Source organism: Aplosporella prunicola (genome assembly GCF_010093885.1).
Source record: "Aplosporella prunicola CBS 121167 unplaced genomic scaffold K452scaffold_46, whole genome shotgun sequence".
Classification (NCBI taxonomy): Eukaryota; Fungi; Ascomycota; class Dothideomycetes; order Botryosphaeriales; family Aplosporellaceae; genus Aplosporella; species Aplosporella prunicola.
In genome coordinates, this window is record NW_022983574.1 from 1 (window position 1) to 26,400 (window position 26,400).

The 26,400-nt window shown below is 53.5% G+C and overlaps 12 protein-coding genes across 12 annotated transcripts; 8 read left to right on the forward strand and 4 right to left on the reverse strand.

The window, feature by feature from the left end:
- Positions 1-293: 293 nt before the first annotated feature.
- Positions 294-2,206, forward strand: K452DRAFT_343111 (uncharacterized protein). The gene is made up of 4 exons (XM_033545401.1): positions 294-411; positions 476-1,080; positions 1,132-1,707; positions 1,761-2,206. Exons 1-4 carry the CDS (start codon positions 402-404, stop codon positions 2,010-2,012), a joined length of 1,443 nt encoding a protein of 480 aa, XP_033392196.1. The 5' UTR covers positions 294-401; the 3' UTR covers positions 2,013-2,206.
- A 406-nt stretch (positions 2,207-2,612) lies between these two features.
- K452DRAFT_353896 (uncharacterized protein) lies at positions 2,613-6,953 on the forward strand (the record flags this gene model as incomplete). The annotated part of the gene is made up of 10 exons (XM_033545855.1): positions 2,613-2,635; positions 2,708-2,859; positions 2,924-3,061; positions 3,111-3,448; positions 3,509-3,692; positions 3,761-3,978; positions 4,042-4,300; positions 4,518-4,522; positions 5,020-5,553; positions 5,611-6,953. The coding sequence occupies 10 exons, from the start codon at positions 2,613-2,615 to the stop codon at positions 6,760-6,762; spliced, it is 3,003 nt and encodes a 1,000-aa protein (XP_033392197.1). The 3' UTR covers positions 6,763-6,953.
- Positions 6,954-7,472: 519 nt separating this feature from the next.
- On the forward strand, positions 7,473-8,627 carry K452DRAFT_362474 (uncharacterized protein; the record flags this gene model as incomplete). The annotated part of the gene is made up of 1 exon (XM_033546503.1): positions 7,473-8,627. The coding sequence occupies one exon, from the start codon at positions 7,473-7,475 to the stop codon at positions 8,625-8,627; it is 1,155 nt and encodes a 384-aa protein (XP_033392198.1).
- A 249-nt stretch (positions 8,628-8,876) lies between these two features.
- Positions 8,877-10,572, reverse strand: K452DRAFT_292329 (uncharacterized protein). Its single transcript, XM_033541356.1, has one exon. It carries the CDS (start codon positions 10,551-10,553, stop codon positions 9,015-9,017), a length of 1,539 nt encoding a protein of 512 aa, XP_033392199.1. The 5' UTR covers positions 10,554-10,572; the 3' UTR covers positions 8,877-9,014.
- Positions 10,573-10,860: 288 nt separating this feature from the next.
- Positions 10,861-11,541, reverse strand: K452DRAFT_292330 (uncharacterized protein). The gene is made up of 3 exons (XM_033541357.1): positions 11,282-11,541; positions 11,124-11,227; positions 10,861-11,071 (listed from the first exon to the last, which is right to left on the reverse strand). The coding sequence occupies exons 1-3, from the start codon at positions 11,489-11,491 to the stop codon at positions 10,933-10,935; spliced, it is 453 nt and encodes a 150-aa protein (XP_033392200.1). The 5' UTR covers positions 11,492-11,541; the 3' UTR covers positions 10,861-10,932.
- An 814-nt stretch (positions 11,542-12,355) lies between these two features.
- On the forward strand, positions 12,356-13,017 carry K452DRAFT_353898 (uncharacterized protein; the record flags this gene model as incomplete). Its single annotated transcript, XM_033545856.1, has 2 exons — positions 12,356-12,526; positions 12,684-13,017. The coding sequence occupies 2 exons, from the start codon at positions 12,356-12,358 to the stop codon at positions 12,996-12,998; spliced, it is 486 nt and encodes a 161-aa protein (XP_033392201.1). The 3' UTR covers positions 12,999-13,017.
- A 1,034-nt stretch (positions 13,018-14,051) lies between these two features.
- Positions 14,052-15,379, forward strand: K452DRAFT_237386 (uncharacterized protein; the record flags this gene model as incomplete). Its single annotated transcript, XM_033537584.1, has 6 exons — positions 14,052-14,230; positions 14,284-14,369; positions 14,442-14,549; positions 14,601-14,690; positions 14,750-15,082; positions 15,153-15,379. 6 exons carry the CDS (start codon positions 14,052-14,054, stop codon positions 15,377-15,379), a joined length of 1,023 nt encoding a protein of 340 aa, XP_033392202.1.
- Positions 15,380-15,722: 343 nt separating this feature from the next.
- K452DRAFT_237405 (glycoside hydrolase family 28 protein) lies at positions 15,723-16,877 on the reverse strand (the record flags this gene model as incomplete). Its single annotated transcript, XM_033537587.1, has 2 exons — positions 15,723-15,972; positions 16,027-16,877. The coding sequence occupies 2 exons, from the start codon at positions 16,875-16,877 to the stop codon at positions 15,723-15,725; spliced, it is 1,101 nt and encodes a 366-aa protein (XP_033392203.1).
- Positions 16,878-19,521: 2,644 nt separating this feature from the next.
- Positions 19,522-20,772, forward strand: K452DRAFT_237366 (uncharacterized protein; the record flags this gene model as incomplete). Its single annotated transcript, XM_033537582.1, has 3 exons — positions 19,522-19,667; positions 19,727-20,183; positions 20,233-20,772. The coding sequence occupies 3 exons, from the start codon at positions 19,522-19,524 to the stop codon at positions 20,770-20,772; spliced, it is 1,143 nt and encodes a 380-aa protein (XP_033392204.1).
- Positions 20,773-21,148: 376 nt separating this feature from the next.
- K452DRAFT_313116 (uncharacterized protein) lies at positions 21,149-22,240 on the reverse strand (the record flags this gene model as incomplete). Its single annotated transcript, XM_033543628.1, has 4 exons — positions 21,149-21,806; positions 21,871-21,901; positions 21,997-22,077; positions 22,180-22,240. The coding sequence occupies 4 exons, from the start codon at positions 22,238-22,240 to the stop codon at positions 21,149-21,151; spliced, it is 831 nt and encodes a 276-aa protein (XP_033392205.1).
- A 53-nt stretch (positions 22,241-22,293) lies between these two features.
- K452DRAFT_292335 (uncharacterized protein) lies at positions 22,294-24,432 on the forward strand. The gene has a single exon (XM_033541358.1). The coding sequence runs from the start codon at positions 22,606-22,608 to the stop codon at positions 24,316-24,318; it is 1,713 nt and encodes a 570-aa protein (XP_033392206.1). The 5' UTR covers positions 22,294-22,605; the 3' UTR covers positions 24,319-24,432.
- A 481-nt stretch (positions 24,433-24,913) lies between these two features.
- On the forward strand, positions 24,914-26,128 carry K452DRAFT_205772 (uncharacterized protein; the record flags this gene model as incomplete). Its single annotated transcript, XM_033536105.1, has 1 exon — positions 24,914-26,128. A coding segment is annotated over one exon (1,215 nt), but the record flags the coding sequence as incomplete, so codon positions are not given.
- Between the last annotated feature and the right edge of the window lie 272 nt (positions 26,129-26,400).

The window sequence follows — 26,400 nt, forward strand, 5'->3', positions numbered from 1 at the left end:
GCGCCTCAACGATCTTCCCGAGGGGGAGTAAAACACCTATAATTCCGTTCCACTCCTTATCATCCTATCTTCTCTAAAAACCCGTTTCTTTCCTTCGTTTTTATTACCTCGGCCTAGATCCAACCATCCCTCGCACCACCTCGCTTTTATCTTATATTTAAACCCCCTAGCCAGTCCTAAACGGACCGTCCGTCATAGTTTCCAACTGCATATAGACGTAAAACGAATCAATCAATCAATCAATCAATCAATCAAGCCTCTCGGACGCGGGCGTCCGCTGGCCGACCCTCCGTCCCGACCCTCCGTCCCGACCCTCCGCTCCGACCCTCCGCTCCGGTCATCGGGATTTATAGTATGTTCAAACGCCAGACTCCATCTTCTTATCTACACAATCTTTCACTATGAGCTACGGTATGTTTCGCCAGAAGACAGTCAAGCCTGTATTTCCAATTCTAAGACCCCGGCCTACTCCAAGACACAGAAGCCGGACTGCCCGAATCACAACGGAGCGATTCAAATATCGTCGACTGGGATGGCCAGGACGATCTTAACTTTCCGCAAAACTGGCAGAAATCCATACGCCTCGGGCACGTCGCAGTAGCTGGTACAACAGCCTTCCTGTCTAATATCGGCTCCACTGGCTTCGCGATAGCCGCCTCCTCTCTGGCCCACGAATTTCACATCACCAACTCGACTTTGGAGACTTTGACGGTCACCCTGTACCTACTAGGATTTGCGCTTGGTCCGCTGGTCATTGCTCCCTTGTCAGAGACTTACGGCCGTCTCCCAGTTTACTACACCTGTCTAACGTGTTCCATTGTTTTCCTCAACGCATGTGCCCAAGCTCCTAATGTTGCTGTATTCCTGGTGTTCAGGTTCATTACTGGCATCTCTGGGTCTGGTCCGGCCACCATCGGCGGCGGAACAATTGCGGACGTTATGCCCAAAGAGAGCAGAGGAGGCGCTATGGCTCTCTATGGCCTTGGACCTTTGATGGGTCCTGTCATTGGTCCCATAATAAATGGATTTGTTGTGGAACACTTGAACTGGCGCTGGATATTTCGGATTCTTTCTATTGCAGTATGGTTACATACTAAGTTTCCATTTTATGTTCGTACTAATATTCTTTAGACCAGCATCGTTACATTATGCGCCGTTTTCTTTATGCGAGAAACGTATGCTCCGCTCCTCCTTCAACGCAAAGCTGCTCGACTTCGCAAAGAGACCGGGAACTACGCTTTGTGTACCAATTACGACAAAAAGCCTGGAACGCTGCAAACCTTGCGGCGTGCTATCGTTCGGCCAATCAAGATGCTTACCTTGTCGCCAATTGTCATGGCTCTTTCTATTTTCACCGCTTTTGTTTTCGGCTTGCAAGTTTTGTTAATCACAACGTTTCCGAACGTCTACAAGGAACAATATGGTTGGAGCCAAAGCATTTCTGGCCTTGCATATCTGGGATTGGGTGTTGGGATCCTTATAGCCTTGGTAGCATTTGGCATGCTATCTGACAAGGTGGTTAATGCGCGTGCCAAGGCCAAAGGGGAAAAGTGGAAGCCTGAAGGACGCTTTCTGATCATGATGTGGTTCTCACCTGCATGGCCAATAGGTTTTTTCTGGTACGGATGGGCGGCCTACTATTCGACGCACTGGATCTTACCCATTATTGGCACCGCCTGGATTGGTTTCGGGTCTTTGTCCATTATGGTAAGTGATTGCTCCTGGCAGGCATGAAGCTGTTGCATTAACGACTCTTCCAGTTGCCAATTCAACTTTACCTAGTGGATGCTTTTGGACCAGTAACTGCAGCCTCTGCACTTGCAGCCAATACCGTTCTTCGCGCATTTGCTGCCTGCTTCTTGCCTCTCGCAGGCCCTAAACTCTATGAAACACTTAACCTTGGTTGGGGAAATTCGCTGTTAGGATTCCTTGCGGTCGCTTTCACCACGCTGCCCGTCATATTTTTCAAGTATGGTGAGCTGATACGAATGAAGTGGCCAGTGGAGCTTTAGTATCCTATATTGATGACGTAGCCGTTAGAGATCTAGTAAAGTGTTTATTTACAGGTACAACACGAAAATTTAGTTGTCGGATATAAAAGATTTAGCGCAGACCCTGTAAAAATAGGGTGGTTCTTTTCCAAGCCAGTATAACCAGGAACATGCAGCAAAATAAAGAACTGAGCGGTACCTCACCATCACTAGAGATACAACACTGGTCAATAACAAATAAGTAAGCGACCCTTAACTTGCTCTCCTTATGTTGTTCTTGCTTACGTTGACTCTTCTACCTCATCACTTTAACTTTCCAAATGGGCACTTCAGATGATCATCAGGCTTCTTGCCCTAGGCAACCGCTACTTCGGCAGGGCATTATCGGCTGATAAGAACCAGGTTTGTTCTTATGTGCGGAGATAGCGGGCAAGGCGGACTTCTGTCCTTTCCCCGCTTCTATGCACATCGCCTTAATAGGTTCACTACCCCGCATCATATCACAGCTGAATGTTCATAAATTTGAATGTAAGCGAAACGAAGCTGTATTTAGCAAAGCGCTAGAGCGCAACCTTTCCCAGGCTCTGTCTTCATTTTAGGCCATCCGCTTAATATCATACCATGACTCCATCAGTAGCCCCAGAGTCGACCATCTCATGGCCAAATGACACACAATCAAAACCCTCAATTCACGAAGGGCTTCCTCGAAACATCAGCCCTATCAATGAGCTCAAGTTTCATTCCTCGCTTACGCCTAAAATATACGAAATTCTTGGTACCCGCTTTTCCTCACAGTTACTTTTCACGGATGTGAATATCCTCGATTCGACCGGCCGCGAGCCATATCGTGGCGATGTCTACATCAAGGGTACATGAAGTTATTTCGTATGTGAATTAAACTATACAAAGCATTACAGCTGACCATAATATAGGTGAGAGAATACTGGAAGTAGGAACAGTTTCGAACAAAGACAAACTTCTCAAAGATCCTGAAGTCCGAGTCTTCCGAGGCAAAGGCAGAACATTGATGTCTGGCCTTGGAGATGCGCATGCTCATTTCACCTGGAACGGTGAGCACTCAGTTGCTTCGATACTTCCTTCGGCTTATATCTCGTACAGGTGGGGACCTGGGTAGGCTCGGTGAGCTTGAGACTGAAGAACACACGTTGGTCACGGTGAAAAGCGCCCGATGCTTCCTCGACTCTGGCTATACTATGGCCTTTGGCGCCGCCTCCGCAAAGAAGCGTCTGGATGTCGTGATCCGTGACGCGATCAACGCCGGTGCTTTCCCTGGACCCCGCTATCTAGCCAATGGCCAGGAAGTGTGCAAGACGAACGGTGAATTGGTTGCTGGAATATCTGCCATCGCTAAGGGGGAAGAAGAACTGCGCAATGTAATCAGGGAGCATATTGCGCTTGGTGTCGATAATGTTAAGCTAAGTATGTCCGGAGAAGAGGTATAATTTTTCCTAGGAATCAGAACAGTTTTAATTGCCTAATTGACTGATTATTACTAGATCACTGGAACAAGGCCGGCCGAAGAGTGCTATTTCACAGATAAAGACACGGAGGTTTGTGTCGACGAAGCACACCGGTTCGGGAAGAGGGTTTGTGCGCATGCGCGTTCCCGGGACGCAGTGAAGTTGTGCGCTGAGCATGGAGTCGACGTTGTTTACCATGCTTCTTTCGTGGATGATGAAGGTACGGTATAATTTTACAAAAGCTGCCTTGTAAATTGCTAACTCAAGTGTTTCCCGCTCGGTGCCTAGGAATGAGCATGCTTGAGGAAAAGAAAACTCAGTTAGTTGTAGCCCCAGCCATTAACTGGTTGGTGGCAACCCTCACCGAGGCTGAGTCATTCGGTTACTCTCAAGCACAAGCGGAGAAGGCGGGGTATAAGAGGGAACTTGACGCTGCAATCGCCGCAATGCGAGAAATGCACCGTCGAGGGATTGTTGTTTTACCGGGTGGGGATTACGGATTTGCAGTGAGTTATATTTTACGTCGATTCTCATTCACGGTTGCAAAGCATAAGTACTGATGGATCCAGTGGACACCTCACGGAACGTACGCCCGCGACCTCGAGCACTTCGTCCGATTACTCGGATTCACTGAGCACGAAGCTCTTATTGCTGCTACTAGCGGCATTGCGAAGCTTTTCATGAGAGAGAATGAGCTTGGAAAGATATTTCCTGGCTACTACGCCGATTGCATACTTATCGATGGTGATCCTTTGGAAGATATAACACTCTTACAGAACCATGATAAGATCAACATCATTGTTATAAATGGACGGATTTATAAAGCTGGTAGGAGGGAATATACTTAGGGCTTGATGCTGTTCTATTGCTGCTTGACAAATTGGCAATGCTTTCTTATTCTGATCAATGCGCTTTCTAAAGTCCATGAAGAATTCCCGCAAAAGTCCTTTTAGCTATCAGACTTTCTTGTTTTCTATTATTTCCTGACACACGGTTTGCCTTGATAACAACAAAGACTACATTTTCTTGTTCGGATTCGGCGCAGGATTGGTGAGCTGAAAATGATCATGACATTGACTTTGTTGGGGAAAAATATTTAGGGATGATCGGTTCAAAAAATCAAGAAAAATACGTGACTTCACAGAGAATTGCGTGATTTGCCGAATTAATATTTATTAATGACAGGAAGGAATACTGTAGGACTATCCTGTAGGACCAGTAAAAGTTTGGGAAAAGATTTGGCAAAGCGCGGAGATGGCAGGGGTAGCGGGTTCATTCTCCGCAGCCCAAGTAAGCGGAACATGTAGCTGAGTTGGAGTGGTGGGGTTGGTAGATAATGACGAAAATGTAGAGTGGGGTCTGTGCGGAGATGGCGGGAATAAACGCGTACCCCGCCGCACTTAAAAACGACAGTATCCGAAGCTTTTCGTATGTTCGAGAATAAACCTCGCGATATTTCATTTGCTCTTTTCCATCTCTGAACCCGGATTTTCTACGCCATGGCTGCCATCCACTATGCCGCTTATCTGGACCCTCCCACTTCCCAGCCGCGCATTGGCCATTATGATTTACAAAAGGATACCATTCAGCCACTGAGCTTCCTCTCAGGAACCCCTGTCAAAGATCTATACCAAGTCGTTGAGGCTGGAGAATCCCACATCAAGCGTTCTGATGAGCCAATTCCAGCCTCCTCCGTCAGGCTCCTTGCCCCTATTTGGAGCCGCGACGTGCTTGCCGTCGGCAAAAACTACGTCGAACATGCAAAAGAGTTCAATCAATCCGGCTACGATAGCTCTGACAAGATTGATCAGCCTTCCCACCCAGTCATTTTCACCAAGCGTGCAACTTCCATTGTCGCGCATGGGGATGAAATTTTCTCCCACCCCGAGTTCACGGAAAGTTTGGACTACGAGGGAGAACTTGGAGTCATCATTGGAAAACCAGGGTTCCGTATTGACGAAGACAACGCTATGGACCATGTATGGGGATATACAATCGTCAACGATGTGACAGCTCGAGAAAGACAACGTGATCACAAGCAATTTTTCATTGGGAAATCCGCGGACACATTTTGCCCAATGGTATGTACACCATCTATCACAACACAGCCTCAGCAAAGCTAACTAAGCTTGCCAAAGGGGCCAATTGCCGTTGCAAAGGAGCACCTACCCGAGGTTCTCCAGGTTCAGACTCGGGTAAATGGTGAGATCAGGCAGGATTCCACAACCAAAGACCTGATTTTCTCAATCCCCAACCTTGTCAAAACGATATCGGAGGGACAGACCCTCCAGTCTGGAGACGTTTTGGCGACAGGAACTCCTGCTGGCGTGGGGATTGGTAGGAAGCCCCCAGTTTTCCTCAAGCCCGGCGACGAGGTCGCTATCTCAATCACTGGACTTGGTACACTCCGTAACAAGGTCTCTGACAATACGCCTTCTGCGCCATCTTTCAAAAACTCTGCAATCACAGTCAACAACCACAAGGTCTCTGAAGGCATTATCGACGTGGGTGGAAAGCTTCTGCACTATAAGAAATCCGGGTCGGACACCGGCAGGCCCATCGTGTTTTTGCACGGTCTTGGTGGAAGCATCGAAAGCTGGGGGCCTTTGATTTCCCAAGGTTTATTTGAAGACAGGCCATTGCACCTCTTCGACCTGGAAGGCCACGGCCATTCCCCGACATCGCCGCTCAGCACTCTGTCTATCAAGTCATTCTCTTCCGATCTTTTGCAGGTCTTCAAACATGCGAACATTACAGGAGGTGCCACCATTATTGCCCACTCCATGGGCTGCCTCATCGCCGAGACGTTTGCTATCGACCACCCTGGCCTTATCGAGAGTCTTGTTTTGCTTGGACCCCCACCATCGCCTCTGCCTGAAGCCGGCTCACAAGGCTCTCTTGCTCGGGCACGTGAGGTGAGAGCCAAGGGAATGTTGGCCGTGGTAGACGCTGTAGTCAGCGCCGGTACTTCACAACATACGCAGAAGAGCAATTACTTGGGGGTTTCCGCCATCAGGCTTTCTCTCATTAGCCAAGACCCCGAAGGGTACGCTAAAGCATGTTCTGCGCTTGCTGGAGCCACAGAGGCAATCAATTTTAAGGCAATCAAGGCCAAAACGCTGATCATCACTGGAGAGGAGGACAAGGTATCACCTCCAGCTTTGTGTAAGAATCTTGGCGAGAGGATCGCGGGCAGCCAGGTCGTTGTGTTGCCTCGTGTTGGTCACTGGCATGTATTTGAAGATCCTCAGGGTGTTTCCGAGCCTGTCACTCGGTTTCTTTCTGTATAAATACTAGCGAATCATGTTTTGCTTGGTTTATAGGATGCTCAGTAGTCATTGGTTTAGAGTATATCAGCAGTTGGTGAGGCTAAGTTGTTCGCTTATACCGCATTACTTGGGTTGGACAGGGTGCTAGTCGTTCATTACTCAATTAAGTATACGCTAAGCTTGATTTAAAAGGCAATGCTGACATTTACTCCGGATAAAGTCGTTTTCGTTGCTTAAAGCTTACTAGAGCCTACCGAGTTAAGTCTGACGGCTGCAAGACATCCCTGATAGCTGATTACGATCCTACTGAGAGGATTGGGGCAATGCCTTTGTCCTACGTAAGAAAAGCCACCAACATGACAAGCGTAAGACACCGGCTTCACTTTGTGGGAGAACGTTATAGAGCTGAAGTTATTTCAGTAGTAAATCTATATTTTTCTACATGAAGTCATGTAAGCTTCTCCGTCGGGGACGGCGCAAGCCCATCATATTTTCTCTTCAGGATACTGTTGCGAAGTCTAAGTTTAGTCCAACATCCTCTTTGGTGTTATTTTTACTAGGTCCGCAATATATAAGGGAGCCTTGACAGCCGTCGAAGTCTTCAATCACCACCAGCATCAGAGTCAAAAACACTATCGCACAAGTGCCAACACCATCCTCTTCCTTCCAAATATCTTATATCAACATGAAGTTCGTTTCGACAGCGGCCTTTCTAGCGCTCGCGCTCCCCAATGTATCAATGGCCTGGGAAGAATCCGGCTCAGGAAGTAAGAACACACTTCTCTATTACAAAAACCGAGACGAAGAAACCTTCTAATAGCGCTGCAGTATCGGTTCCCAGCCAAGGAGGGCAGCCTTCTTCAGAATCGGGAATATCCCAAGGCGGCGCAGAATTGGATTCACCTCCAGAGCAGGGCTCACCCACAAACGGTGGATCATCAGAATCTGTCCCAGGACAAGGCTCACCTCAAATCGACGCACGAGCAGACCCTTCATCTCCAGCAAACCCAACCGGAAAACCAACAAATCTACCTCCAGTAAATCCAACAGGAAAACCAACAAACCTGCCTCCGGTAAACCCAACTGGAAAACCAACAGAACTGCCGCCAGTAAACCCAACTGGAGAACCATCAAACCCTGCTACAGGTCAGGGTATAGCCCAGGACATCTGGGTGAGGCAGCCACAATCAGGCCACGCATCTGTCTCCCCGCAGCCCAGTATCGGATACATCCCGCAGCCGAGTATATACCAATCAGTAGCCTACCCACAAAGCAGCTATTCACCTGTGCCGCAGCCAAGCACATATCAGTCAACCGCTGTTCCAGAGAGTAGCTACGTGTACGTACCGCAGCCAAGCGCACAGCAGTCAGTTACCATTCCGGAGAGCAGCTATGTGTATGCCCGGCAGGCAAGTACTCTCCAAACAGTTGCCGTTCCTACCAGTAGCATTGTCGATTTTCCGCAGCCGACCACCTCCCAGACGGTCCAAACCTCCCAAACGGCCCAGACCTCCCAAACGGCTCCCGTCCCTACGAGCAGCTACGTCTACTCTTGGCAGCCAAGCACATTTCAAACAGTCGCCGTTCCTACGAGTAGCCTCGTAGATGCCCCGCAGCCGACTTTGTCCCAAACTGCCTCCGCCCTTGAGAGCAGCTCCTTCAGTGTTCTGGAGCCACGTGCAGTCCAAACACCCGTCACCCCGGTATGGTACGAAACACCAACGCCTTTTGCCCCAGGACCGTACGAAACGCCTGTCACTCCAGTACCATACGTCACACCTGTCGCCCCAGAACCATACGAAACCCCCGTTACCCCAGGCTGGTACAAGACACCCGCCGTCCCAGAATGGAATGCTACACCGACTCCGTTCCCTTACGTGGTTTAAACAGCCGGCGTTCTAGGAAACATCAACGAAAGCTCCAGATTATTCCGTGTATCAGTCCATCTAGTTGTTTTTTCGGCAAGAAGTCTGATGCATGAAGTTTGGGGAGGTGCGGGTCTGTATGGAAGCCTTCGTTATTGTTTGTTTTGCATCTTCTGTTTCTTTCTAGCACTTAGTCGATGACTTTCATTTCAACGCTCCAGTTTTCCTTTAGCAAACGCATGAATGAATCTTATGACAGACATAGATTTTCCTTTATCTTAAATCGAACTCTTGTTCCACTTACGCTGATTTTTTCGATGAGTAAACCTGCTTTGGAACAGTAAATGGCTCTCTTGACATAATTGACAATCTAGATAGCTTGATTCTCTATTTCGTTTGCCCCAGCAGCTACAAGGTAACCTTGCCGCCACCAGGCTTTCCTCCTACCTCTTCCAAATCTTCAGACGGCGGGGTCAAGCTCCCCAAGCTGACATCAGAATTTCTCGGACTCTGCAATTCCTGGCCTTGTTGCTCATCTTGCCGATCTTTACTCCGTCCACTAACATCATGGCCCAAGAAAAACGTCAACAAGCCAATATCATAGCACGTTTTCATAGCACCCGCCATCACAAACGCGACCCAGAAGCGGCCATTTCCAGCCAGCACGCCCGTCAAGCTGGGCCCTCCGCTCTGGCTCAGCGTCTTAACTACGTTAACGATGCCCATAACCGCCGTGCGTTCCTCGGGCAGCACGACAGCGCTCAAGAACGCGGACCGCGGCGCCTGGTCCATGCTTGCGAGCGCCGCACGCGCCGCCAGCAGAACGACACTGAGCCACAGAGTGGAAGGCGCGGGGAAAAGCATGAGGAAGATGGCGGATGGCAGGTGCGTAAAAGCCATTGTGCGGACGAGACCAATGCGCTTGGCTATGGCTGAGGCGAAAATGGTGCTGGTGCTGGAGAAGAAGCTGATGACGCTCATGATGGTTCCGAGACTGGATTTGGGGAGGTGGAATTTCCGGTCCATGTAGAAGTTTGTCAGAGAGTGAGGGACCATGCCTGAGGCGAGGCTGTCGACGAAAAAGAGTGCGCAGAGCTTGAAGAGCACCCAGCGGGTTTCCGGGGACAGTTGTGCGAGCTTGTATTTGGATTTCGTTGCCGTTGGTCGCGGCGGGTCGCTCCGCGGTGGGGACTCGTCCTCGTCCTCTGCGTTGTCCCCGTGTTGCAGGAGCGACTCTTGCTGTTCATCATGTCTCCCCACTTCCTCTGTATCTTTCTTATTCTCAATCTGCGCTTCGCATGCTGGGCTGAGGAGCAGTGTCAGTCCTGCCTTGATCAGCCCAATAGCTGCATAAAGGCAGAATGCCGCCCGATAAGCATCAACATCGTCCCATTGCTTGACGCGCAATCGTTCCACCATCCATCCGCAAGTGGCGAAGCCGCTCGCTGTGCCGATGGTCCCCAGCACGACATACCAGGCGAAAATGTCGCTACGCTCTTTCTCGGCCACGATATGCGCCAACGTGCTCTCTTCCACTGCGCGAAATGGGCCGATCTCATTGCCCGAAGGGCTGATTACTCCAATAATTGCCGCCAGCAGGAGAATCCAATAATTGCTCCAGATGGTGAAGACGAGGCCGGACAGCGTCATGCACGCGCAACCGAAAAGCAAGATGCGCCTCCGGCCAAGCCCGTCAGCCACAAGTGTGAGCAGCAAGCTGATAGCAACATCGCCGAGCAGCGTCAGAGTCATAAATAAGCCGATGCGCGTATCGGAAATGCCCAAGGCTGAGAAATGCAGCGCCAAAATCAGGGCCGCAGAGCCGTAGGCAAACATGCGAAGGAACCGTGTGAGAAAAATAATATGCACATCTCGCGGAGCGTGCAAGGCTGTTTGGAAGCCGAGCTCAGAAGAAAGCCACGCCGCTCCGGCGCTTATCCGCTCCATGGTGTAGTTGTCAGATTTGCAGAAGGCGAAAAACACGTACGCAAAGAGGGGCGCGCTAGACTATATATACTCTCCAGGTGGCGAGCACGTGCGAATCACGTGTGGAGCTGTTGTTTTGTTGAAGTCCGAAATCGGTGTTGACATTTTCCTTCACCTAAGTCCGAGACATCGGTGTTGACCTTTTCTTTTTCACTTAAGTCCGAGATAGCGGTATAGACATGATTCCTTCACCTATGTCCGAGATCAGTATTCATTGATCGTCTTCTCCTCGCTCTTGTTGTGTAACAACTTTAAAAATTGAAATTTATGTAGGTATGTATAGACACGTTGTCTCTGAAATTGTCTTCATACTGTGTACACAAGCATGTCAAGTTGATCTCTATTCCAAGGGAGTTATTTTCTCATCATAGACCTCCGCAGCCCCAGACGGAAAGTTGCAGTTGGTGACGCCTTGGCCAACGTATTTGCAAGTGCTATAGTGTGGCTCCACGAAGCGGGCGAATCTTTGATGGAATGTTCTAGAAAGTAGTCAGTCAGTACTTGAGACCGAAGAAAGAGTGAGAGACTTACTGAGTGCTGGGGTCGCTGAAGCTGTGCCGTAACTCCAAGGTGAAGTTGTAAACGGTCCAGTTGGTCACGTACCAGTTCCAGGAAGTCGACTCGCCGCAAGCAATCTGGATAGACTTAGTGGATGTCGTTTGTATACTATGGACAAGTGCATTTCTTACGTATTCCGTCGGCCAATTCAACTTCTGGACATTCCAGCTCGATTCGCACCTCGCAGTTTCATTGCTGAGGGGGTTGTCTTCCCAAATGTCGAAATGAAGGTTATTTGACTGACGTCTGGAGGAGTAGATGCTGTCTAACTGAAATTCAGCAGACAGGACACTGCCAGAGAGCAGGGCAAGCGTGCTGAGAACGGTGGTAAGAAACAACATTGTCAAATGGATTGATTTCGGCCGAATGGATAGATTTAAGACAAAGTGCCAATAGTATTGGATGAACGAGTATGCTGATGAACATCCCATATTTATACCTGAACCTCTTCTCCGCGCCAAGCGGCACCTCGCATACACGCGAAGCCACCTTTAAACGAGAAGTAACCTTACACACGGCCGTTCCATTGTTTCTTCAAATGTTCCTCATGGGCTGACACCGCTAAGCAGACCAATCGGTGCGTATATAAGCATGTAAGCTTATGACACGTGAGCGGAAAGGCGACTTGATTTGTCCAAGCGAGGTCGCACCGATCCTTCCGCTGTTAAAACCCGTTAGCGGCCTGACACAAATACGAACTGAGCTGAATTCCAGACCGGGCTTTGATGCGCTGCCATCTACCACATCACGCAGTCTTTTATGTTTGGAGCAATCACGCCGTCGAGCTGCGATGGACAGGGGTCGTGGAAGGATCCAGGTACAGCGGCGGCCCAAACGTGCGCTCACACTGGCTTTGGCTCTTCAAAGCCAGCTTACTCCATGGCAAAGTACTCTTTGTGCCTGGAGTGTAGGCAATAACATCGGGACACTCGTAGAATTGATGCAACAAATCGCGATGTTGTTGTTCAGAACGCGGGGATGTGGGGAGGATTCCGGGGTTTGCAAGGCGACCCTTGACCCCGCAGTACGATTCGCTGTATACTGACGTCACTAGCATCAAATCCGTTGTAGCTTGCAAACCGTGATCAGTAAACGACCAACTCTAAGCATCAACTGCTTGAAGAGTAATCATAACTGTCCCTCAACTCAAAGTATCATTTTTTATCCTTTGATCGATTCAAGAGTAGTGTTGCGAACGCATCAAAATGCCTCTCTACTTGATTTCTCACAAAGACTCCATTTCCCCTGCACAGCGAGATGAGCTTGCTGCTGCAATCACGAAAACACATTCAGATCTGTTTACTACTCCTTCCACCTTTGTCAATGTGAAGTTTGAAGATGTCTCCTCTACGCCGTACTATGTCGGCGGCAAAGCTGTAAGTCTGTCATCTCTCCTTTCGTCCTGAAAGACCCATAGATCCCACTTTAATCACTAAGAAATTCAGTTGAATTATTATCGCCATTGGTTTTAATTAAAACGTCAATCAAGTTTTGTAGTTCAGTTACTGTTCTTCTTTAGCTTACACCTTAAAGAAAACCGTTAACGCCATCCACGCCCACGTCCGCTCCGGCCCCTCACGCCCGCGCTCTTCTTACAACAAGCTTTGTTCAGAGCTACGGTCCGCATGGGAAGAGATCTTCTCCGAAAAATCTATTCAACTCGACTTGATCTTCATCTTGGGGGATATCGTGGCCGGCAACAAGTGGGGGTTTAACATGCCGGAAGCAGGGAAAGACGAGGAATGGGCAAAAGAAAACTTTGGAGAATTTGAGAGGCGCGCGGAGAATGGAGATGAGGAGTTCAAGGATTTGGTGGGAGAGTTGAGGACAAGGGGCTTGGGAGTGTAGCGGTAAGTGGGATGATGTGATCGGTGTGTTGTGTATAATCAAATTGTGAAAACACTCTTCTGTTGAGTGGTATTATTTTCTAATCTATGCTATTCCATTTCACTCTTTCAACTTTAAGAGGAATACAAAGCATCTTTGCCACAGATATTTACCATTCTCTCAAATAAACGCTGCTACTTTAAACACCTTTCGGCTACATAAGTTTTCTACTGACACCAAACTTCTTAATCCCACAACATTTGGTGTCCAAAGTCCGTGATCTACACTTCTTCCGATTATAAACCCTAGATATCTTACACTAACCTCAGAAGAGATCTTTGGAAGACGTTTTTGGTCATGCTTCCCGGCGCGAAAAGGGTGCATGAGCTGCAGAGGGTGATAACGTGGCACGGAGAGGACATCAGCGTCAGCGCCAGCTCGAAAGATCAGTAATTCACATAACTGGCTTCCACGGGGATAGAGTTCCCCTAAATATCTGCTTCTCCCTTAGTCTGTAGAGCCTATTACCTCCCCCCCGCAACCCTTTGACAAGCCCAGGTGGCGCCAACAAACACCCTACTGGCCACCCAAACTCACTTTAAGACGGTGGCGGATATTACCCCTCTAAGCTATGTTGGTCGGAGCTTGCAGGAAGCCACACTGTGTCACTGATAACGAAGTGTTGACTAAACATACTGCATATGCCACGTCCTTTGCCCGTCGTACTAAGCTTTCTGCTTAGCACACTGGGCTGCAACGGTTCACTAAACGCGATGCTTATTTCTCCGCATTGCCAACCAATCCTGACCAGTAACCTCTCACAAACTCCCGTCGCTGCTACTGCCACTTACCAAGCATGAACTCACTTACAAAGCACAGCCTTCCAAAGTTTATTTTCCGTCCCCGCATGCACTGAGCACACACGCTTACCCCGCAGAGTTCCAGACTTTACTGCCGGCATTAGCGCGGTGTTGATACCAGTGCCACAAAGAAGCCAAGACGAAGATATAAAAGCAGTTCCGCGATCCTAAGAACAGCTTTCTTCAGCATCAAACCAAACTTACAACATCCACAATGTCCCCCCAACTCCCCCACACCTACAAAGCCGCCGTGATCGCGGGCGCCAACGCCCCCTTCGAAATCCAAGACGTACCTCTCCATGAGCCGAGCGAAGGATTGGTCCTCGTCAAAGTGATTGCCTGCGGCGTCTGCCACACCGACGAGATCGCTCGGACAGGAGCATTTGGCCCACCGTAAGGCTCATCATATAACCCACTCGTTCTGTCCACCTACTAATCGGCTGCAGCCCCCGCGTCCTCGGCCACGAGATGGTAGGCGATGTAGTAGCCACAGGTCCCGGCGAAAAGAAATGGAAAGTCGGTGACCGCGTCGGTACGTCACTCTTCACTGCCAGTCTGCCATGCACTTACATTCAAACACTAATCATTGACGACAACACCACAGGCGGAGCCTGGCACGGCGGCCACGACGGCACCTGCAAGCAGTGCAACCGCGGCTTCTTCCAGATGTGCGATAATGCCGCCGCCAACGGCATCACGCGTGACGGCGGGTGTGCGTGTTCCACTGCCCCAGCTGCACTTCCATAGTTGCTTACCTCCGCAGACGCCGAGTACAGCCTCCTGCGCTCCGAAGCCGTCGTCCGCATCCCCAGCGACATCGACCCAGCAGAAGCCGCGCCCCTCCTCTGCGCCGGTACACTCTTCCCCCCTAACCCCCGCCCAACACACATTGCATGTCTAACCACCCCCTAGGCGTCACCGTCTTCAACGCCATTCGCAACATGCAGGTCCCCCCAAGCAGCACAGTCGCGATCCAAGGCCTCGGCGGCCTCGGCCACCTAGCGCTGCAGTACGCGCGCAAGATGGGCTACCGCACCGTCGCGCTGTCGCGAGACGGCGCGAAGAAGGCGTTTGCTACTGAGCTTGGCGCGACGGACTATATTGATGCGAGCAAGGAAGACACCGTTGAAGCGTTGCAGAAGCTGGGTGGCGCGGACCTTGTCGTCGTCACGGCGCCGGATGCGCGTATTGTTGGACGGCTGGTTGAGGGGTGTGCGGCGAGGGGCAAGGTCCTGATTCTGGCGCGTAAGTTCTGAGTCCTACTCCTATGCACAGGACGTGACTCGGCTTGGCTGACTGGGTGTATCAAATGCAGCTGTTGGCGACGTCGCAGTCAACACAGGCACGCTAATCATGAAGGGGATTTCCGTGCACGGCTGGCCAGCAGGCCACGCGCTCGACGCGGAGGAAGCGATTGCGTTCGCGCAGCTGCAGGGTGTCAGGTGCTTGGTTGAGAAGTTTCCGCTCGCCAAGGTCCAGGATGCTACCGACCATATGTTGAGCGGCAAGGTCAGGTTCAGGGCTGTCTTGACCATGGAGTGATTGATGCTGTGGTGGAAGGATGACGTCTCGCTGTATCAGCTTTTTTTCTGAAACGCATTAGGCAAATTGATGACTATTTATGATGATGGTTGGGCTTCACAAAATGAGCACGTTGCACAGTAGCATGAAGAACAATACGTCGCAAAGACTGCTTAGTTTATAACTAGCGCCTAATAGAAAAAGCAGACAATTGTCTTCGCCATGACTAGCTCGACAAGATAAGTATTAGGAAAAAGGTTGCAGGACAATGGCCAAAAGAGGCGATTTAGCAAGCAGTCTGTCGCGCAATATCCCAGCGAACCGATGCCAGGGCCGTGCTCAGCGCGGAAGCGAGCTAGACCATTTAGCAAGAGGCGCCGGAGCCGGAGGGGATGCCGCTGCACTTGGTGGACTTCTTGCCGCCAGTGACTGAGACGCCGGACCACTTCCAGTTGGAGCAGGAGCCGCTACCGCAGAGGATGTAGACGTCGGTGCCGGAGGAGGCGACCGTGCCCTTGACGTTGGAGATGGTCAGGTCGGTGATAGGAACACCCGTCGTGGGCTTGCCGGTGGGCGAGCCGTTCTCGTAGTCCTGCTGGATCACAATGCCGTACCTTTGATTCAATGTTAGTAAATGCGTCTTTAGTAGCAGTAAGGTAAAAACATACTTGGCAATGTTGGACAGAGTGATACCAGAGTAAGTAACACCCGACACGGAGCCAGTGGCACCGGAAACCGTCTTGATGCGGACACCGTTGTCCGAGTTCTTGATGGTCGAGTTGAGGATCTTGACGTTCTTAACTTCGTTGTTGGAACGACCGCCAACGGAACCGATAGAGAGACCGTGACCGCCGGAGCAGGTACCGCCGGTGAAGGTGATGTCCGAGCCGGAGTTGATGGCAAGGCAGTCGTCCTGGTTCTTGACGTTGGCGCCGGAGATAGTGACGCCCGAAGAGTTGCCAACATCGAAAGCATCGGTGTTGTGGCCGCCGTTGGTGACGTCGCCAGCGCTGTTGTCAATCGTGACAGAGTCGACCGTCAGGTCAGTGCAGCTGCTGATGGAGAAGCCCTGGACCGGGGTGTTCTTGACGTTGAGGCCCTTGATGGTGGACTGCTTCAAGCTGTGGGCAGCGAAGAACTTGGGCTTCTTCTTGCCACCGTTGCCGCCCTTGCCGTCCCACCACTTGGCACCGTTGGCATCAATGACGTGGCCGGAGGCACCGGAAACGGTGACCTTGGTGCCGGAAACGGAGATGAGAGGGCCCTCCCACTCCTTGTAGCCGAAGGAGGTGGTTCCCTGGAAGATGACCTCGGTGCCGGACTTGAGGCCAGTCAAGTCGAGGGTCTCGCCAGCGGGAACCTCGATGTTGTTGAGGGTGATGGTCGTGCAGGAGGTCTTGCCCTTGATCGCAGACGCGGCGTCGGTGAAGGTACAGGACGCACGAGTGTCGAGGCTCGAGGGAGCAGCAGACACGAGGGCGCCGGCGCCGAGGAGAACAGCAGCAATTGCGTTGACCATTTTGAAAGTGGGTTTGGTTGAAGTGAAGAGAGCGAAGGATGAGAATCGAAAGGAAGGACTGGTTAAGAAAACGACTGAGGTGGGCACCAGCTCGAGGTATATATACTCATTTCCCCACGGTGGCCTCCCTGGCTCGTAGGTAGTCTGATGGCACAATGGCAAATGGAGTGCTACGGAGTACCGACAAGGTAGATTGATTGCCCACAGATCAGTATCCGGCTTGCCGAAGCTTGGCCTCCGTTCAAGCCAACGTTCAGAGGCCTGGGAAAGCTTAGCGGTGAGCTTGACACTCGAGGCGAGCCGGCCCTTGCAGTTCCAGAACCAGTGACAATCATTTCGGGGGTGGTTGTGGCGCTGGCACGCCTATCAGAGACGACGGGCCAGACCAGGCCTCACTCTTTTCGGCGACTAAGCTGACAGATATAGATTGCATTTCGGCATGGGTGTCTGGAGGCGGTTTAGGTGTGCCGTTGGAATAGGGCCTACGGTCCGTGTGCCGATGAGAACTGGTTGCCGCGTCGAATAGGAGGCCGAAGTCGAAACAGGCGCCCAGGGCGCACAACCTGACGTTTCATCATAGCGTGCGGTTGCCCGTGCGCCTCCGCACCAACTCTCGATGATGCTTGGTGGAATCCAGTCGCGATATCCCTTTGAATTTCCGGATACGGTTTGAGCCAGCGGGCATCGATTGAAGTACCTACCACGTGCTGTTCAATCCGTATATGTACGGATTATGCGGGGGAAGACGTACCCCGCGACGCACGCTGCTGACAGCCCAGACGGCAGTCGGCATAGACCTGGTCGAGCGAGAGCAGGTACATGGCGTACACTTGACGGAGCGGTGATGGTTGTTCGAGAGCGATTTAGGCCCCTGCCTGGCAGGCCTGACGTTGGAGAGAAAGAGTTTCGCCACCCGCTCGGACTGGCGGCTGACTCATGCCACTAGCGCCACCACGGGGCTCCTGAATGTCGACTCCGGAATACTCGCACCTCCACATCCGACGGCCACGTCGTCAGGGGTACCTATTGGAATTTCGGACATGGACCAGAAGTAGACAAGAGCATACCGAGTAGCTGATAGCAACATTGTCGCATCACGCTAGCAATCGTACTCCAAAACACGGTGCAGATGAAGAGGCTCCGCTCTCGAGTCAACAGCTCCATATGCGTTCGTTTCACTTGGGACAGTTCGGAATCCTTCTGAACATAGGGGCTTCGCTGGTTGAAGAACCAACCAACCTGTCACACATTCTTCCTACCCGGAGTCGCCTACTGGTAGTCAACGACATCTTGGGGGTTGATGTCATTGTTACAAATACTGCTCGTTCAAAGGGAGATAGGTAGGTATGGAAGCTGCATCCCAATGCTAGTACTTTGTACCAATGCTTCAGGTTTCGATAAAGTTATTGGGCATTGACATGTCCCCGGAAATTGAGAGGCCCTGTTGACCTCGTTTCGTTTCATCTTCCAGTTTAGAAACATCCCCAACAGAGAACCAATGCCGGGCGATGCTTGAAAAGACTCCACAAGAAAATCCCTTCAGCTAAAAATATTTACAAATTCATAGGGGCATTGAAGCTATCTCGGGGCAGCCATATCCAGCTACACAGTGCACACAAAGCTGTCTCTAAGGTTCCAAACCGGCAACGGCTGACTGGGCCAGTCCTCGGTAGTTAGCAAGAGCTTCCAACGCCGTCATATGCTTCGTCGGCACACATGCTAGGTATATCTGGGTGGATACACAACTGCAACTTCAAGGGTAGGATTAAGTGTCATAAGCCACAATAGCTCGATGAGGACATTCTTCAGTGCCGATACCCGAGAAACATCTCTCCGCCCATGTGGTTAAGCGCGCGGAGTAAATAGTTACTCCAGTCATGTCCACGGATTGATCTACAGCCGAGCACTCGGTTCATCGGCAACGCTAAAAGGCTTGGTTGAGGAGTTAAATGCTAGAATACACATCGCATTGCTCAGTGGAAGTTGTTGATTGCTTTTTAATTGTTTTGATGCGGTGTCACGACCTCCGCGTGCTTTTTGTGTGACTGCGGTTTGAAGGTTGCATTGCATTTGACAATATAATCATTCGACAGGGGGTACCTGAGGAAGCTGGCTGAATGAAGTTGGATTCCCAACTGCTCAACATTTTTCTTAAACCAAAATACCAGCGACTGTTGCCTTTTGCATTTCTGCGTTGGACAGCAGTTGAGAATATAAAAATCGAAAGAGCCGGTCGGTCATCGGTAGAGTAAAGATTTGAAACCCGAGGTCCGGTTGAGTTCTCGTGGCCGGTTCAAAATTGCAAGAAGAATTCCACATGTAGCCAGAGATACCGTCTCTGTCACAGTTTCTACAACTCACACACTTATAGGGTTCGATTTGGCTGTTGTAGGAATTCAAAGAACTCTCACTCACTCGGTCGTTGTTTGGTGTTTCTGCAACTGCGTTTTGAGGATGGACACGACTAAACCCACTAGCGCGACCTCGGCCCGGCTCTCTGGCTCCCCGCTTATTCAATTCTCGTCGGCAACCCGTTCGCTGACCCGCTCGCTTCCACCTACCTAACGTGGTCATCGACCCTCTGTCCCTGAACAAACATCTTGAAACCTTCCGCAACTCCAGTATCCAAGTATACTCCGGCCTCATGTCGACCCATCCGTCGCCCTTCGCTTGCCCCGAGCCGGGCTGCTCCCAAACTTACAGCAATAAATCCCATCTCACCCGGCATCTGGCCAAGCATCAGGCGCGGACATATCCATGCCCTCACTGCGACACCACATTTACCAGAAAGTAGGTCTCGCGCCTTTCCAACCCCAATCAAAACCCTCAGCTCACCGCCAGTGTTTCAGGGATTCCTTGCGCAAACACATCCAACTACGACACCAAGACACGGAACTTCACCGAGCGCGCGCACCCGCCGCCTGCGTGCGGTGCAAAGGCCGCAAGACGCGATGTGACGGGGCGATGCCGTGCAGCTTCTGCTTGCAGCGAGGCTTCCGGTGCAAATACGAGATACGCAATGCGGAAAAGAAAGGACTCCCGAGCGGGTCTTTGATCCCGCCGAACCCCTCCAGCGATTGTGGCCAGTGGTCCCGCGATGTCTACCACCATGTCGAAGTCTACTTCAAGCATTTCCACCCCACCTGGCCCTTTCTCCACAAGGCCACCTTCAGCCCAGGGAGGGAATTGCCTGTGCTTGTGCAGTCCGTTGTCATGATAGGGCTCTGGACGAGCGGAGAACAACATGCGCGCGACGCCGCGATAGAAATGTACCTGAAGCTGAGACACTCCGTCAAGGGGCAAAGGGTAAGTCGACCGGATCCGTGTTGTTGTAAATGCTCATGCGGGGTTTTAGGCTGTATGGGACATTTCCGAGGCAGAAGGAGGCTATGACGGTACACCTTGGCCAATAGGAACGTACCAGGGCATTCTGCTGGGCGTCATCTTCGCATTGATGGTCAACAAGCACGACCGAGCGCATCAAATTCCCAATTTCAACCCCGAAGTTTTAATCGCCTTGGTCAAGAGCTGTCTCAAACGGGGCATGTTCAACCACCACAAAATGCTCGCGCAGTACGACCAACCAGACCCGGACCCGTTCACCGCCCTCTACATCTGGACCGGAGTTGAAGAGGCAAAGCGCTTCGCGCTGTCGCTGTACCAGGTCTGGCGAATATACCGGGACGACGCCATGGAGGGGAATGATGACGAAGACCTGCTTCCGTACTCCCAGCTGCAGTTCCCAATGCCGACCTGCGACTACATGTGGGACGCGGAGTCGGAAGCGGACCTTGTCAGGCGCACAAAGGAAGAGTGTGAGAAGGGGAATAGGCCGTGTGAGAGGGAGAAGGAATGGATTTGCGATGGCCCTCCCTGTCCTTACCTCTTCAAGTGAGACGTATGTTGGGAGGCATCGCGGATGCCGGACGGCTTTCGTTATTCCTGGTGTTCCAATGAGGATCGTCGTCAATATTGGTGTCACCAGCTCTGTACAAGATCCTTACTTGAGCTCTGCGGCAGTCTTCATCGTCAGTCCCGAACAGTGTGGTTGAAAATAGAGGGAGAAAGAGGTGTGAAACGTTCAGAAAAGTCGTGCGTTGACAGGATGAGTGGCCGCAGAGTTCAGGAGGGGCCCTCGTATGCACGAGTAAAGACTGTTCAAGTAAGTGCATCTCACCAGGTCAAACAGGCTACCGGAAACGACTTATTGATCTAACAACCTAGCAGCTACCCAGCAGTCTACAACAGCGTATGCATGTACCGAGACGCATCTACCACATGGGCTTCGGGACCTCGCTGTAAACCATGGGCATAGCCCCGCCCCTCTGCTCGCCCGCCTCGCCCTTCTCAATCATGGCCCTGAACGCCGGGCGCAGCGCCACATCACCCAACCACCTTAGAATGCCCTCGTAGCCCTCGAGGCCAAACTGCGCAAACACGCGCATAGTCGAGACGCTAAACACGGCGTAGACGTCGGCGGCGGTGAAGTCATCGCCAGCAAGCCACTTGGCCTCGCGCAGGCGCTGGTCCAGCAGCCGTAACTGCTGCGCCAGCATGTCGTAGGCCATGCGCATGGCGGGCCCATCGACAGGCAGCCCGGCCTTGCGGTAGTAGAGGGGCAGGGCGGTGGCGGGCATGAGGCTGCCGCTGCTCCAGCGGTGCCAGAAGACGTAGGCGGCGAAGTTGGGCGCCGAGGGAGCGACCTGCAGCTGCCCGCGAGAAGCGTGCTTCGCGAGCAGGTAGTCGATGATGGCGCCGGACTCGGCGAGGGTGACGCTGCCGTCTTGGATGACGGGGGCGGTGCCGGTGGCGTGGCTGGTACGGTTGGCGTGGTGCGTTAGTGATTGTCTTGGGGGGTGGGGTGTGGGTGCGGAATTGGAAGTGCTAAGGTTGTGCTGAGGCGATTGAAGACTGGCTGGGAAGAAGCAGCTGTGGCCGTGTTTATATAGGTTGTGTGCGTTTTCGACGTTGTGCCTACCTACCTAGGGCGTACCTGGCTTTGTCACTGCTTCCGATGGCATCGGCTTGGCTTATGGAGCGCGAGTGATGTGTAGACTGGAAACGCCGACGGGTTGGCGTTGGCGTTGGCGTTGTTTGGTGTGGTGATTGGCAATCCTACCTAGAATAGTAGGGGCAGTAATGGTAGTGGTGGTCATGTATGTATGTATGCTTTGTTGTTGTTGTTGTTGTTTCTCAAAGACTTGGAGTATTGTATGAAAATAGATAGAAAATACCTAGTCTACAAGCACAAGCGTGCGGAAGCGTAAAGACACAGCAGCAAAGAACACCTACCTCTACTTACTTCCTTCCGCCGACGTGACGGTCTTGTATGCAGACAGACGATGGAAACATTTCGGAGACATTTCCTGTAAAGTTTCCGAGGCGTCGCTAACCCGCCCGACCCGCCCGCGCTCGTCCCCCCCGCTTCGGTCACCCATCACGGGTGCCCGCCTCGGCAACCCGCTCTCTGCCCCAACATCATTCACATCACATCATCCCCGCCTCCCACCTTTCCTCCTCCCCCGAAACAGAACGCCGTACAGAATCCCGTTACAGCATCACGACACGCCGACTAAGACTGCCATCGTCACCGGCCCTAATGCCTAATGCACCCCCGCCCCACTCGCCGCCCGACCATGCGCGCGACACTGAGGGCTTATAAAAGAGCCTGCCACCCCGTCCAACCACTGCATCTACCTTTACACACACACCGAGAGACGTCGCAAAAATGAGCACCAGCAACAGCGACGGCTACTACGACCTCGGCGCCTACGCCCGCCCCATCACCACCACCAGTCCAGACACGCAAAAGTGGTTCACGCGCGGCCTGAACTGGGGCTACGCCTTCAATCACGAGGAGTCGGCCGCGTGTTTCGCGCGCGCCCTGGACACCGACCCCACCTGCGCCATCGCGCACTGGGGCGTTGCTTACGCCAGCGGGCCCAACTACAACAAGCCGTGGGAGCTGTTCGACAAGGCCGACCTGCAGCGCACGCTGGACCGCATCGCGCGCGCCGTCGAGGCCGCCAACGCCAACGCCGCCAGCGCCTCCCCGCTCGAGCGCGCCCTCGTGCACGCCGTGCAGTTTCGGCATCCGCGCAGCTTGCACGACACCGACTACGCCGCCCACAACGTCGCGTATGCCGAGGCCATGGGCGACGCGTACAAGGCGTTTGGGGCCGACGTCGACGTCGCCGCGCTGTACGCCGACGCCCTCATGAACATCACGCCCTGGGCGCTGTGGGACCTGGCGACGGGGAAGCCGGCGCCCAAGCCCGCGCGCACCCTCGAGGCCAAGGCGGTGCTGGAGCGCGCGCTGGCGCAGCCCGACGGCTTCTACCACCCCGGCCTGCTGCACCTGTACATCCACCTGATGGAGATGTCGCCGACGCCCGAAATCGCCATCCCGCCCGCCGACCGCCTGCGCGCGCTGTGCCCCGACGCCGGCCACATGAACCACATGCCGTCGCACCTCGACATACTCATTGGCGACTACCGCCGCTCCATCGCCAGCAACACGGACGCCGTGCTCGCCGACGAAAAGTTCCTCGCCCGCACCGGCGGAATGAACTTTTACACGCTCTACCGCATGCACAACTACCACTCGCTGATCTACGCGGCCATGTTCGCGGGCCAGTCGCGCGTCGCGTTCGAGGCCGTCGAGCGCATGGAGGCGGCGCTGCCGCAGGAGCTGCTGCGCCAGACGTCGCCGCCCATGGCCGACTGGCTGGAGACGTTCATGTCGGTGCGTCCGCACGTGCTGATCCGGTTCGGGCGGTGGGAGGACATTCTCGCGCTGCCTCTGCCCGAAGACCAAGAGCTCTACAGCGTGACGACGGCAACGGCGCACTACGCCAAGGGCGTCGCGCACGCGGCTCTAGGCGACGTGGCGGACGCAGAACAGGCGCGCGAGCAGTTCCTCGCCGCCCTCGCCCGCGTCCCAGACTCCCGCATGGACTTCCCGAACAAGTCGACGGCGATCCTAGCCGTCGCGGCAGCGATGCTTGACGGCGAGATCGCGTACCGCAAGGGCGAGCATGACGCTGCGTTTGCGCACCTGCGCAAGAGCATCGCCCTCGACGACGGCCTCAACTACACGGAGCCCTGGGGCTGGATGCAGCCGACGCGGCACGCGTACGCGGCGCTCTTGCTTGAGCAGGGGAGGGTCCAGGAGGCCGCCGACGCGTACCGTGCGGACCTAGGGCTCGATGCGACACTTGCCCGCGCGCGGCAGCACCCGAATAACGTCTGGGCGCTGCATGGGTACCATGAGTGTTTGGTGCGGTTGGGGAGGGAGGCGGAGGCGGGGATCGTGAAGCCGATGCTTAGACTGGCGGTTGCGGTTGCGGATGTGGAGGTTGTGTCGTCGTGTTTTTGTCGGCGGGAGGTGGGGGCGGTGGATGCGCAGAGTGCGGCGTGCTGTCGCGGCGTGCAGGGTTGAGTGTGAGTGTCTGGTGCGTGTGTGGCTGAAATGGATTGGACCATGTATGTGCCTGTGCTGCAGGTCGTGTTTCGCAAACAAACTCGCACGCGGGGAGTGCGGGGTCTATCTGTCTGTTTGCCTGCTTGCCTGCCTGCCCAATTGGGTGTTTAGCAAGGCAGGTTAGGTAGGTGCCTCACCTCATATCTACGTACGCGCTGTCCCTCATCAACTAGGTCTCTCCAACTCTCTCTCACTACCTACCAACACCCACGCATCTGCACGCATTTCTTCTTCGCCGCTGTCGCTGTCGCCGCCTCCGTCTCCGTCTTGTCCTCTTCCTCATTTTCGCCGCCCACCCACCTACCACGCACACATGCCGCCCTCACCACCACAACCACCACAAGAAGCAGCAATCGCAATCGCAAGCGCGGCCTTCGCCCCCGCCCTTACCCCCACCATGGCAGCGACAACGACATCGGCATGGGAGCCAGAAGACCGCATCCGCACGACGCGCCCGCTGCTGAGGAGGAGGCGGAGGGTGCTGAGTGCGATTGACGAGGCGCCTGACACACCCACGCCTCCCGCACCGCCCACCCAGCCAGGGCTCCTCCCACCCCCAACCTACACGATCGACCTGTCCCTCGCGCCCGAACACCGCTACGACGCGCTCATCGCCGCCTACCGGCCGCAGCTGCAGCACCTCCTCCCGCTCTTCGCCGAAATAGCAGCAGAGACGGGCCTCTCCCCGCGCACGGCGCAGCGCCTCGCAAAGCTCTTTTTGCGGAGGGTCGGGAGCAAGGAGCAGACGCGCGAGCTGCGCGGCATCAGTCGCGCCAGTGGTGTCGGCCTCGAGATGCTGGTTGCGTTTAATGTCTTGTTGGATCTGTTTATGGGGTGTACGAGCGGGGGGGTGCGCGTGAGGGACCCGGACAGCGCAGGCGCAAGCGCCGCCCCACCGACGCGAATGCTGCACTTCCGCACCCTCGACTGGGACATGGACGCGCTGCGCCGCGTCATCGTCCAGCTGGACTTTGTGCGCAAGCCCCACGGCGCCGTCGTCGCGCGCGCCATCACGTACGTCGGCTTCGTGGGCGTGCTGACGGGCGTGCGGCGCGGACTCAGCATGTCGCTCAATTTCCGGCCCTACCACAACGACGACGCCAGCCGCGTGCACAATCTGCGCTTCTGGGCGCACCTCGCCCTCGTCCTGCTCGGGTGGCGCGCCAGCGTCGCGGCTGTGTTGAGGCAGGTCCTTATTCCGGAGGAGAAAGAGAGGCATAGGCGCAAACACCTCCATCATCGGCGTCTGCACTCGGGACATCGCAAGCTGGACCACCACCCGCCTCCGCCACCGCAGCCAAGCTTACAAGACATCAAGACCGCCCTCCCCCCCACCCCCTCCACAGCCGCATACCTGATCTTCAGCGACGGGGCCGAAACCGCCGTCTTCGAGAAGGATCTGCGCACCGCTGCGCTGCGCACGTCGAGCGAGTTTATTGCGGTGACGAACAGCGACGTCCCTGGCGCTGTTGCTTGTGGTGGTGGTGGTGGTGGTAACGCGGGCCGCGCGAAGCTGGTCCAGCTGCCTCTGCTACGCGACATGCTGGCCGAGTCGGACGAGCGGCGGGAATGCATGGAGGCGGCGTGGCGGCGTGCGGAGACGAGGTTTAGACGCCATCGCCGTCATCGTGGCGGACATGAGGAGCCATACGTGCACCTAGAGGACGTACTGCGCTGGCTGACGGCCTACCCCGTCGCGAACGAGGCGACGCATTTGGCAGCTGTGCTGGATCCGCTGCGGGGAGAGGTCGTGTGGTGTAGGTTTTGGGGGGAGGGGGAGTGGGAGGGTGTGGGGGAGGAGGGGGAGGGGTAGGTAAGTATTCATAGAGCGAGATTGAGATTGAGACGAGCTTGATATTCTTCAACTTCACTCACCCACTCACCCACTTACTCGTATGCGCATGCGTACGGCGTCTTCAACAATACAATCAAACCAAATAAACGCTTGCTTGCAACCCATATCAACAAACCCAAGAAAAGCTCGCTAAAGCGCTGCCAACCAAGAAGAAGGGAAAAAAAAAAGACGAGTATGAACAAGAA